Source organism: Rhinatrema bivittatum, chromosome 7 (genome assembly GCF_901001135.1).
Source record: "Rhinatrema bivittatum chromosome 7, aRhiBiv1.1, whole genome shotgun sequence".
NCBI classification, from domain to species: domain Eukaryota; kingdom Metazoa; phylum Chordata; class Amphibia; order Gymnophiona; family Rhinatrematidae; genus Rhinatrema; species Rhinatrema bivittatum.
This window is the reverse complement of record NC_042621.1, coordinates 301077539-301090883: the sequence shown is the minus strand read 5'-3', so window position 1 is coordinate 301090883 and position 13345 is coordinate 301077539. Positions and strand designations below refer to the sequence as shown.

Here is a 13345-nt window from a genome sequence, read left to right as displayed (position 1 = left end):
GGAACTTCACCAGAGCTAATCGCACCGCTCGAGTTTCCAACCGATTGATGGGACCACGACGCCTCCCGAGCCGACCATGTTCCCTGAACCGCTCGACCGAGACAGACTGCTCCCCAACCGAGCAGACTGGCATCCGTGGTAACCACCGTCCACCGACGGAGTTTCCAACGAAACCCCGCGACTCAAGTTTTCCTGGCAGAGCCACCATGGCAAGCTGTCTCTGGCTTCCTGGGTCAACGGCAGGCTGAGGAAAAATTCCTCCGAGACCGGCTCCAGCGGGAGAGCAACGCGGACTGCAAGGGACGCATATGCGCAAACGCCCATGGAACTAACTCTAGCGTGGAGTTCATAGAGCCCAAGACCTGCAGATAGTCCCAGACCACTGGGACCGGTTTGCGGCAACAACCTGCAAATTTGCCCCTGTAGTTTGAGGATACGCTCTTGCGTTAGGGCCACCGTGCCTTGACACGTGTCGAACACCGCCCCCAAATACTCCAGGGATTGCGACGGCACCAGATGACTCTTGGCCAGGTTGACCACCCAGCCCAGTGAGCGTAACAGTGTGCAGCACCCGCTGAATCGCCAGCTGACAAAGAGTCCTCGACTTGGCCCGGAATCAGCCAATCGTCCAAGTATGGATGCACCAACAGCCCCTCCTGGCGGAGTCTCGCCGCCACCACCACCATAATCTTGGTGAACGTGCGCGGAGCCGTTGCGAGGCCAAATGGCAATGCTTGAAACTGGTAATGTTGTCCCAAGTACCGCAAAACGGAGAAAACCGTTGGTGCTCCCGTCGAATCCCCAATGTGCAGGTACGCCTCTGTGAGATCCAGAGAGGCCATAAACTCTCCTTTTCTGACCGATGCGATCACGGACCGCAAAGTTTCCATTCGAAAACGCGGAACCCTTAGACACTTGTTGACACTCTTCAAGTCGAGAATGGGACGAAACGTCCCCTCCTTCTTGGGTACCACGAAATAAATGGAATACCGGCCCTGTCGGAGTTCGCCGGTCGGAACCGGAACGACGGCCCCGAGGTCGCGCAACCGCGCCAGAGTCTCCCGCACCGCCCGGCGCTTTTCTGAAAACCCGCAAGGGGACACCAGAAAAGCCGGAGCCGGACGGCTGTGGAAAAATCTAACGCGTAGCCGTGTTTTATCACCTCTAGGACCCACTGATCCGACGTAATCTTGGTACATTCCTCGTAAAACCCGGCTTAACCTGCCTCCAACCGGAGGAACCGAGGAACGGACCGGCCTCACTTCATTGCGCTGGCTTACTGCCCTGCACAGCCGGACTGGCCCCCGGACGGCCGAATCGACGCCCACGAAAGGACTGCGAGTACGATTGTTGGCGGGCCGCACCGTGACGGAACGAAGAGTTCGATCCTCGCGCCGCACGAGTTCTTACGGCCCCCACGAAACCGCGGCCCGAGCGGCTGGAGCACCCCGGAAGCGGTATCTATCCTCCGGTAAACGGGTGCGCTTTATTCTCCCCCAAGGATTCTAGAATATCCTCCAACTCCTTACCAAAGAGCAACTTCCCCTTAAGGGAAGAGAGCCTAACCTAGCCTTGGAGGTACCATCCGCCGCCCAATGGCGAAGCCACAACAGTCGCCGCGCCGCTACCGCAGAGACCATGGTCCGTGCCGAAGTGCGCAGGAGATCATAAAAAGCGTCCGCACTATACGCGATGACCGCCTCCAATCGACTCGCCTGTCTCGCCTCATCCGTCGATAGAGACTCATTCGCCAACAGCTGCTGTGCCCAGCGTAAACCGGCTCGCAACGAAAAATTACTACAAACCGCGGCCCGGATACCCAACGCCGAGACCTCAAAAATACGCTTCAGTTGAACCTCTAACTTCCTATCCTGTATATCTTTGAGAGCCGTACCTCCCGTTACCGGGATGGTGGTCTTTTGGTAACCGCCGCCACCGCCGAATCAAGTTTTGGCAGGCGCAAAAGTTCCAACACGTCCTCCGGCAGTGGATATAATTTATCCATAGCCTTAGCTACCTTGAGTCCCAAATCCGGAGTATCCCACTCCTTTAACATCAAATCCGATGCCGAGAAATGTAGTGGAAACGCCGACGAGGGACCCCTGAGGCCCAAGACAACCGGATCCGTCTGACCCAGACGAGATTCTACCTGGGGAAGTGGGATTCCCAGTTCCCCCAGGATTTCCGGGATGAGGGGCCCTAGCTCATCCCTATGGAACAACCGAACTACCTTCGGATCGTCCCCATCCGCAGCGTGCAGTGTCCCTGCATCCTTAGGCTCCGGCTCTTCATCCCCCTCAACCCCCCTCGGGGGCTGGGATGGACAGTCCAGATCCTCCTCCGGATCCGCCAGCGCCTCCGACTCTGACGAGGAGAGCGAAGGCCCCTCCGCCCCCCTGGAACGAAGAGGCCTTGGCCTGGGCCGGGGCCTAGACAGCCCCCCTCCCCCCATACTGGATTTTGGGGCCTTGACCGCTGGCGCTCCGCTCTCAGAAGCGGGGACCCCCGGACCTCTCTTCCGAGCCAGGCGGCGTGCTTTAAACGCCTTATGCATAAGCAACACGAACCGCGAGTTAAAGGAGGAGTCCGATGACCCCTCCTCCTCATCCTCGGGGGAATCATCCCCAGGAGACCTGGACCCTAACGGCCCTTCTTCGCCTCCAGACACCCTCTGGGGGGACAAACGCGGCGGGTCCCGCACCTGTGCGCTGGTCTGCCGGCCCCCGCGCTAACTTGTGCCTGCCCGCGCTGAGAAAATGGCTGCCGTTCCCGCCGAAAACGCTGGCAAAATGGCCGCCGTCCCTGACGAACTCGCAGCCGTCCGCTCCGGGAACGCTGCTACCTCGCGGTCCTGCCTACCCCGCCGAGACGCCGAAGGCACCGCCGACCCTCCTTCTCCGCCGCCCACGCACGCGGAACAAAGACTGTCGCGCGACAGCCTCCCTGCCGCGGACCCGCAGGCCCTGCACGATGCCTGCCGAGGCATCCCTCACACTGGCGCGGCGAACGGAGGCAGAGAGAACAAAAAAAAATCAAAGTTTCTCCCCGGATCGGCGGGCCCCAGTCACCGCGAGCAAGCACAGCCTAGCAAGCACAAGCACACACACCACACACAGCACACCAAATAAATAAAAACAAAATTTTTTTTTTTTTTTTTTTTTAAACTGCTTACCTCGGATCCGGAGCCGGCTGGGGGGAGTGAGCCGGGACCCCCGGTATCACCCCCAGCCCTGTGGAGCCGGTACGTGGGGCTCCCCCACTCCTCGGCTGCCTCTACCAGGGGGAACAGTCCCCTCAGGACCCTAACTTCCCCTGGGAGGCGGGGATTGGGACCAGCAGGCAAGCCTCTGCGGTCCCTTCCCACTAGACAAAAACTAACAAACTTTCCTACCTTTTTTTTTTTTTTTTTTTTTACAAAAACCCCCCTAACCAACGTAGGCCTAACACAGACTGTAGGTTTTGCACCCTCTCCACCTGCTAGGAGACAGAAGAATACTGCCAGACTGTAGGTGGCACCAGCCTATATGTAGGCGGAGTTTTTGTTTATAAACTTCTGTCTCCATCTGCTAGAGGGGGGGCAAAACCCAGGAGTCTGGACTGATCCTGGTACGTACAGGGAACTCGGCATATAGCTTATGCTGTAGGGTCTACCAGTTTGGTAACCCTTCTCTGAACTGCCTCCATACACTTACAGCCAGATTCCCTAGCTTTTTTTCCCCATTGACACAGAATGGGAGAAAAGCCTTAGGGATCTCTGAAGGAGTGATGGGAATTGTAAAGCTAAATTAGTTGGGCAGATAGACAGACTAAAAAGGTCATACGTTTTTTTCTGCCATCATCACATTTGTATGTTTCTAAATTGTACCATTCATATCCCCTTAAAAAAAAAATGAGGCCTCCAGAACTGAACACCATATGCCCTGCAGGTCTCACTTCATTAAGTTGATTTAGAGAGTAGCCACTGCCATTACTGGCATCAGTAGTATGGGATCTTCTTGGTGTTTGGGTAATTGCCAGGTACTTGTGGCCTGGTTTGGCCACTGTTGGAAACAGGATGCTGGGCTTGATAGACCCTGGGTCTGACCCAGTTATGGCATGTTCTTATGTGATGTACATAAGGATAATATGACCTATTTTTCTGCTAGTGATACTTTTCCTTATGTACCCGAGCATAGTGTTAGCTTTCTCCACTGCTAAGGGGCAAACTTCAAGTCCTCTTAAAGGATTACTCCTAGATCCTCTGCCTGTCTTGTGGTCAGTTTTGCTCTCCAGATAGGGTTTTGGCACCCTAAATTGATTTTCACATTTTTGGTGACCAGAAGCAGAAAGTCCAAACTCTTGACCAGCCTTAGGTAATTTTTTTAAATCTTATTTTATATTCCTCCCAATCTGACGGATGCTTATGTTATCTGCATATTTTTCTTTCGAAACTCTTCTTTATTGCCATTAATAGACAATGAAAACGCTATTTTCTGGCTACCAGGCGTGAGCTGACGCTGGGTCCCTTGGTGGCCTCTCGGCTGAGACTACGGAAAGGACGCCGGACAGAAGATAAAAAGACTCTGCTGCCACCACGGCCAAATTAGAAGGAAAGAGCCTACTAAAAAAAAAAAAAAAATTGGTAACACATGTCCTTTCCTTTTTCCATCAGGAGCCCGGCGGTACCAACCAACCCCCGGTTACATCGCGCCGTGCTGGGCCCTTTCCAACTCCCGGGGGCGCCGGCTCACCAGGGCCCCGAACACGTCGTCGGGATTCCGGAAGAAGATGGTGTTGAGCGCCTCCTCGATGCGCTGCGGACCTCGTTGGTGCGGGTAATACTCAGCCGCTCGCTGCTTCAGCTCATAGAACTGCCGGGCGTCTGGAGAGACGCGACCAGCCGGAGCCGCGGTAATCCATGGCGAGGGAGTCCCGCTCGGTACGACGCCGGCGTCGGCTGCTGCTTCAATCCCTGAGGAGCAAAGCAGCGGTCTGAAGGCTCCGACCGCCGGTGGTGGGATTGGGGGGGGGGGGGTTAGTAAGGAAGAATGCGACGCGCTGGCTCTGGTTGCTAAGTAACCGCAAACCGGAAGCGCGCGAGGAGACTCTGGCGAAAAGCTGTTGATGCTGTAGGTAGGCTGAGCCTCGCGCCCCTCCCCGCCCTCTCCCCCGAGGTCTCGAGGGAGGGTAGTGAGTGTGCGCCGCGCCTCGCGCTCTTCCCGCCTTCCGGAGGTGCCGGGGAGGGATCGCGAGCGAGCGAGCGCTGAACCTCGCGCTCTTCCCACGCTGAGGGACGGACGTCGGGCGAGGGACTGGCAACAAGCTCAAGTGGCAGGAAAGGGCCTGTTGTGTCTGTCATGCAGTGGCGTGGCCAGAATTGATTTTTTGGGTGGGCACAAGGTTAACATGGGTGGGCTGCAGGTCTGTTATTTTCTTACTGATAAATAATGCCTTATACTGCACCCTAGAATGGCTTTCTATGCATCATGCGTGAAACTATAAAACATTTTACCTCAATTATTTCAAGCACTTACCAGCATTAAACATTCCTTATTAATCAGAATTTTTACATTTATTGCAGTTTATAAATGCTCAAGTGTAGAGAACAATCAGATCCAATCATGTAATAAAACAAAAATTAATGTATTCTTTCATGAACCATCTGTTGCGCATCCCGTCAGCGCAAAAGCCTGCTCACCTCTCCAGCTCCTCCGGGGGTCCCAGGTCATCCTCCCCTGCAGCGGTGGCAAGCAAGGCTAGGCCTTGGAGTCCCGCGGTGGCAGTCGCCGGGCCTTCAGCGTTCAGCCAGGCCTCACAGCGGGACTCGGCGTCCTCCGTGGCGTCGGCCCCGCCCTTAGGTGTGCACGGACCACCCGGCCCTCTTAAAGGGCTGGGGCGGATCCCAGCTTCACTGCGTACATCGATTAGTGCCAGTATAAAAGGAAACTCCACCGTTACTTCCTTGCCTTGGCAATCGGGTCGATCCTTGTGATTTCTAGTTTGCCTCTGCGTTCCAGTCTGTGTTCCAGTCTCGTTCCAGTCTCATTCCAGTCCCGTTCCAGTGTCCTGTTCCAGCGACATTCTGTCTCCTCATCTCCCCAGATAGTACCTTTCGGACTGTGTTCTCAGTACTCGGCTTCCCTTGACTACGTTTGATCGCTGCCTGCCTCTGACCTTCTGCCTGTTTCTACAACCACATATGCATGCTGCCTGGAACTGATCTCTGGCAGCCTCCTGGAATTTGACCTCTGCTTTGGCTGACTACCTACCGACTGACTACTGGCTCTGACCCTTGCCGTCCTGAAGCCTGCCTGCCTGTTTCCTGCATCTCAGCAGCGAAGTGCAGGAGAGCGCTGCTGTCCAGGGTCCTGCTCTCTGCTCCAGTCTTCCTTTAGGCGCCAGAGCGTGCCTCTTCACTGCATTTAAAGGGCCAGCCCCAGGAAGTGTTGCTGGCTCCACCTGATGATGACTTCTTGCTTCAGCCCTATTAAAGGGATTCTTCAGACTCTCATCGCCTTTGGATCGGGTTCCACAGTTGCCTGTGTCTTCAGACTGGTCCAGGTCCTCCGTGGTCTTCTCTTGCTTTGATGTGAATGTTCGTGTTCAGTGTCTTCATGTTCCTTGTTTCCAGTCCTGATGTCGGCCGAGTCCGGATGTCCTTGTCTTCAGCTGTCTCCATGTTCCAGATGTTACTTCTCCAGGTCTTCAGCGTCCTCAGGTTCCTGACGTCCTCTGTTCTTGTCTTCAGATGTCTTCAAGTTCCCGGTACCTGATGTTCTGCTCCTCTGTTGTCTCGATACTTCCTGTGTTCCATGTCTTCGATTCCTGAGGTCCCTCGTCCAGGCTTCCTGATGTCTTACTTCCCAATGTCTTGCTTCCTGATGGTCCAGCCCTCCTTGATGTTTTGCTTCCTGTGCTCTTGAGCCTTCTGTTCTGCCGGCTCCATGGATCTCCGGGTGACACGTCTCTGTCTGTGGAGTTGCCAGCAGTGGACTCTTGTCCTGCGCTCCTGAGCTTCCTGACCTGCCAGCTCTTGTGGTTCTCCAGATGACATCGGCTCCGTCATCAGATTCTCGCCTCAGCTGGATTCCTTCTTGCGCTCGTCCTGCTCTCCGCGTGGTCCATGATCAGCCAGCCTGTGTAGGGCGCTCAGTGGGACAGGGTGGTCCGCGACCAGCCCATTGGGTCTGCCCGTGAAGGTGGGTTGTGTAGGGCGCCATGAGAGACAGTGCCAATGTCTACCTTCCCAGCTTCTCGCCTCATTTGTGTTGTCTTCACTTCAGCCCTCGTCTGTGATGTCTTCGCATCAGCCCTCGTCTGTGATGTCTTCGTCTCAGTCCAAGTCCAAAGTCTTCTGTGTTCCAAGGACTCCATCTGCCCTCATCCTCTTTTCGGCCTGCCGCCCACTGCCGTACCCAGCGACAGGTCCGAAAGGGCTTGGAACGGTCAGAGGACTGTTCTTCAATCAACATTGCGTTGTTGGTTGTCCGGGGCATGCAGGTCCGGTTGAGGGTCAAACCTTGTTCCCTAGTCCTTGCTTTAGCCATGTCTTACCTTGTTACCCATGCTAGCACCAGCTCACCTCCCGCGGTGTGGCTTGGGGCTCCTCCCTGGGTCATGCCGTGGATATGATGACTTTTGGGTTCTCATTGGTTGTTGGGTTACATCCAATATGAAGGCAGAACTGTTGTCTTCCAATGCAATAAGATCACCTTCTTCCCCACATAACAAGCCTTCTGGATCAACAAGCGGGATTCTGCTCCCCATGCCCCCAAGGAAGAGGGTAGGCAACCAAATAATATAGCTACAGGGGAAAGGGGAATAGTGATGCCCAACAACTGCACCAAATAAGTCACAATGGATGCCCAGAAGCATCTGATTCTGGGACAGCCCCAGAATGAATGAGGTGTCTACATGGCATTTTGCGCATTGGCTGGTCTCCCGTAATCCTGCCCTAAACAGGAGAGTCTGGGACAGGTATGCCCTCCAGAGAAATTTATATTGCATCTCACGAAAATAGGAGTTGCTGGACACACGAGCTATCCATTTAAAACAATTTTGAATGACCCCGGAAGACACTTGAAATCCGCCATCGCTAGTCCATCTCTCTGCTAGTTGCCGTCCCTGATCTGTCAGATCTAAGCTCTTCAAACCTCTGTGCGCCTCCGCCAGAGTCAGCTTTGCAGTTCTCTCCAGCTTCAGCACCTTATTAACCGCCTCAAAAACAGCTGGATCCTTACTCTCCACTGACAAAGAACCAACATAGTGCTGAAGCTGCAAATAAGTGAAAACTTGTGCGGGGCAGACTGAGTATAAAGCCCTCAACTGGGAAATGGGGAGTAGCGCCCCTTTCGCATCCAACACATGTCCCAGTTGTGTGATACCCTGGAGTGTACCCATTGTTTAAATCCAAGTGTTTGAGAGCCCGGCTGGAACTGCGTGTTAACCTAAAGAGGAAGCAGATATGCACTTTGTACGGGGATATGTAAGCGCCGACATAAACAGTTCCACGCCTGTCTAATCGGCTCTAAAAGCTCCTGGCCTCATAGCAGGTCTGGTAAATGAGCAGTCGAGGCCTGCACCGCATACCGTAAATCTAATGGTGCAACTAGGGTTTGGTCCACTTGGAGGTGAGTATAGCTCCCGGAGCTCAGCAACCAGTCTCGGACGATACATAAATTACTCGCTAGATTGTAAAGTGCTAAGTCTGGCACCCCCATCTCTCCCCATCCCCAGCGCAGCTTAAGTTTTGTCAGGGCTATCTGGGCCCTCCACCCCCAGCAGAAAAATGTACACAAAAGGGAGTCCAAAACCTTCAGATCACGTCGTCGAAGCATTAGAGGCAAATTCTGGAGAATGTAGAGCCATTGTGGCAACACCACCATCTTAAAAAGATTAATGCGACCCCCCAGTGAGATCGGCAAGTCCCGCCATACATACAGCTTGTCCCGCGTGCGTTGTAACAAGGGGGGTACGTTAAGTGAATATAGAACCCCCGGTTCCGCTGCAATCCAGAGTCCCAGGTAGTGAATGCGGCCGTCCGCCCAACGCAAGGGAAAGGGCCCATCCCATTGATCCTGAACCGAGGCAGGGTAACTAAGGGCCTCTGATTTATCCCAATTGATCTTAAACCCTGAAAAGGTCCCAAAAAGCTGAAATAGTTGTAAGAGCGAGGAAAGCGACCGGTTAGGCTTGGTAAGGAACAACAAAATATCATCAGCAAAAGCTGCATACTTAAACTCTTGTTGTTGAAATTTGATCCCTCTAATGTCCAGTGTAGCTTGGACAGCATGCAGTAAGGGCTCCAACGTCAAAAGAAAAAGCAGGGGAGACAACAGACAACCCTGCTGAGTCCCCCTGTGAACCCCAAAGGCTTGTGACTGCACAGAGTTAGCCAGTATGATCGCAGTGGGATCATGATAGAGCAATTGAATGTTCTGGAGAAAGAATCCCTCCAGTCCCATATGCTACAAAAGTGAAAACATATATTTCCAATCAACACGGTCAAAAGCCTTTTCCGCGTCTAGACTGACCACTAAAAAAGGATCTGTGATTTGCCGGCACAGGGTCATTGCCATCATCACCACCCGAATATTGTAAGGGCATATCACCCTCGGACGAACCCCACCTGTCCCGATAAAATCAAATCTGGTAGAAGGGTAACCAACCGTTCCGCTAACATTTTTGCTAAAAGTTTTTGATCCACATTCAGCAGCGAGATGGGCCGGTAGGATGCAGGGGAAAGGGGGTCCCAGCCGGGTTTGGGTATCAGTGTAATATGCGCTGTGTCGGTGTGTGCCGGATATGACCCCTGTTGTATTAGAGCTTTGAAAGTCATGGAGAGTAGGTCACCCAGCTCGACCGCCAGAGTTTTATAAAACTTGGCTGTGTAACCATCCGGGCCTGGGGCTTTTAGATGCGGGGCTAGGCGTATAGACCGAGCGACTTCGGAAACCGTAATGGGTCCATTAAGGTGGGCATTTTGGTCGGCCGTCAAGCGTAGAAGAGATAGTGAAGAGAGAAAACGGGTTACCGCAGGGGTGTCGTCCCCCTCTGCTGAGTAAAGATACTCATAAAATCTCCGAAATGTAGCCATGATGCCCGGCGTGTCCGTCAAAATTTGTCCCATATTATTACGTGCATATTATTGCATTTGACACGGTCAACCATGATTTTCTCATCGAAAGATTATCAGAGATCGGCATAAAAAACAAAGCCCTAAACTGGTTCAAATCCTTCCTCCAAAACAGAAACTACAAAGTCAAGATCAATAGCAAAGAGTCTCCACCGTTCAGTTCCACATTAGGGGTCCCTCAAGGCTCTTCACTATCCCCTACGTTATTCAATATCTATCTTCTCCCGCTTTCTCAGCTACTCTCAAATCTAAAGTTAACCTATCACTTATATGCCGATGACGTCCAAATCCTTATCCCTATCTCCGAATCACTACAAAAGACCTTACTTTTTTGGAACTCCTGCCTCCTCTCCATAAACAAACTACTGTCAAATTTCAACCTGATTCTCAACACCGACAAGACAGAATTCCTCCTGATCACTCAAGACAGCACCCTTCCATTGAACAGCTCTCACCTCACACCACTCCCAGTCTTCTCCACACAAGTCAGAAACCTTGGGGTGGTCATGGATAACCAACTAAGCTTCTCTGTTGGGAGTTGTGGACCCTTGGGCCGGTCGGGACGAGAGATGGAAACTGTGGAGGACCTCAGCTACAGGTCCCAACCGGGAGGCGGCTTGATGGACCGGGTGGCTTGAATGCCGGAACAGGATGGAGTCCTATGCGACCAAGGACTCGGGGATGACTTGGAGGCTAGACAACGTTGGGCCCTGGAGTATGACCTCTTCACCCTGGAGACCGGCGCTCCCCCGAGAGGAGCTCGTAGGAGCCCGGCCGCTGGGACTTCTGGAGATTTGCCCTGGAAGCCGGAGCCCCCCCCAGGAGGAGCCCGTAGGGGCCCAGCCGCTGGGACTTAGGAGAGTCTTCGGGCCAGTGGAGCGATGAAGATCCGAGACGGAGTCCGGGAAGAAGCAAGTCGGAGTCGAGGATGGAGCCAGGTCAAGCCAGAAGTCAGATGTCGTACCAAGCCAAGGAGAATTCCAGAAGCGGAGTCAGGGACGGAGCCGGGTCAAGCCAGAAGTCAGATGTTGTACCAAAGCCAAAGGGAATTCCAGAAGCGGAGTCAGGGACGGAGCCGGGTCAAGCCAGAAGTCAGATGTCGTACCGAAGCCAAAGGGAAGTCCGGAAGCGGAGTCAGAGACGGAGCCGGGTCAAGATGGAGAGTGGTCAGCAGGCAAGCCGGATCAGAGCGAGGCGGAGATCAGGAACGCAGCAACTGGAAGCAGGAAACCCTGGGAACCTCGTTGCAAGGCCAGGACGCTGTGGCTGCAGGGCTTAAATTGCCCTGCAGCGTCTGATGTCACCAGCCGGCTTCCTGCATCTCCCGCGCTGGCCCCTTTAATTGCAGAGGCTTGCCGCGCGCGCGCGGCTAGGGGGCGGGGCCAGCCACGGGAGGACGCCGGCAGCTAGCTCGGCGTGGGAGCGCCGTGCCCGGGGCCTGCACGGCCCGAACGCGGCTCGAGGGGGGCCGGGACCGAGTCGGGGTGAGTGGCGGACCGAGTCGGGGTAAGTGGCGGTCCCGGGGCCGGCCCGAGATCGCAACATTCTCTGGTTTCATCAACACTATGATCAAAGAGTGCTACTACAAACTTCAAGTTCTAAAAAGGCTTCGTCCCCTCCTCCATTTCCGTGATTTCAGAGCAGTGTTACAATCCATCATTTTCTCGAAAATAGATTACTGTAACTCACTTCTACACGGTCTCCCAGTCTACTCCCTAAAACCCCTCCAACTGTTACAGAACGCAACAGCAAGATGTCTCACCAAATCCAGCAAAAGAGACCATATAACACCAATTCTAAAAAAGCTCCACTGGTTCCCAGTCAAATTTCGAATCCTCTTCAAACTTTTATCAATCACCCACAAAGCCATTTTCAACAACACCCCACTGGACCTCAGAATCCCTCTCCAACTTCACACATCTTCCCGACCAATAAGATTAGCACAAAGAGGAACTCTACACATGCCTCCCATGAAAACATCATTAAGTAAAAGAGCTCTATCTACAGCAGGCCCCAAACAGTGGAATTTTCTTCCTCCGGAACTAAGGTTGATACACTGCCACAGCACATTCAAAAAAAGACTCAAGACATGGCTATTCGGTCAAGCATTCCCATAACTTACTAAGTACCCCTCAACTCCCACAGACTGTAGACACCAATAGCTAATCTCCCTCTCCTTGGGCTTGTTTCGCATTAATAGTTTGTAATGTTCTTGTTCCCAGTTATGTTATCCAAGTTGTTCTCTCCCTGTTCTCTGTAAGACACTTGTTGTCATTGTTTAATATTTATATCTGTTGCAATGTAAACCGGAGTGATAAGTAACTCTGTTACCTGAACTTCGGTATAGAAAAGGTTGTAAATAAATAATAAATAAATTACATATTGCCGTTATCTGTTTGGGTTGCTGCGAGGCCCTTATTAAATTGGCCATCATTTTCCCCGCCTTATTGCCGTGCTGATAGAGACGAAACTAATAATATTGTGTACTTTTCTTTCCCCTTTGATGTAGTAAAGTATTTATTGCGGACTGTATGGCCAAAAGCGTCACCCGGTTGACAGGGGTGGAGGTTCTTATATATATCCTTTTCGCAGTCTGAAAAGACTCCGTCAAGGACATCAGACGCTTGTCCAACATTTTCTTACAGTGAGCTAAATAAGAGATGATGTCACCCCTAAGAACAGCCTTCGCCATGTACCAAAACAGAATGGGATCCCCCACATGCTCTTTATTAGACTGGGAGTATTCTGACCATTTGGCTCGCAAGAAATCTTGAAAAGGTACATCCTCTTCCAAGAAATAAGGGTTGCACCACACTCTATTTGGTGAGGACATTGCTGACCACGTGAGCTCCATCCAAACAGAAGTGTGGTCTGAAATGCTGATTTCAGCTATTTTAGCGTCCCCCACCTGAGAAAAGGCATGCGTGCTCAGAAACAGATAATCAAGCCTGGAGTGAGAGGCTTGCACTCTGGACAGATGTATGAAGTCCAATTCTGTGGAATGTAAGGTACGCCACACATCCACTAAATGTAAGGAGTGCTCAAGGAGTGTGATTCCCTTACTAGGCGACAGTATATGATCCATGTATATGATCCATGTATGGCAATAATTTGCCATAAACTTCCCAGAAAAAGGAGGGAGTATACGTGTTAGGGGCATATATGTTACACAGGACTACGGGCTTGTTATCTATTTCAGCTAGAAGGATAATATAGTGTCCCTGCGGGTCT

The 13345-nt window shown here is 52.7% G+C and overlaps 1 protein-coding gene across 1 annotated transcript in view; it reads right to left on the bottom strand.

Moving 5' to 3' along the window:
- Positions 1–6793, bottom strand: part of ENO4 (enolase 4) — a 291356-nt gene extending 284563 nt beyond the window's left edge. The window contains exons 1-3 of the mRNA XM_029610746.1: positions 6749–6793; positions 5678–5832; positions 4731–5265 (exon numbers count right to left, since the gene is read on the bottom strand). Coding sequence (XP_029466606.1) covers positions 4731–5265; positions 5678–5832; positions 6749–6793 — 735 coding nt within the window. The remainder of the gene's footprint in view (positions 1–4730; positions 5266–5677; positions 5833–6748) is intronic.
- Positions 6794–13345: the final 6552 nt, after the last annotated feature.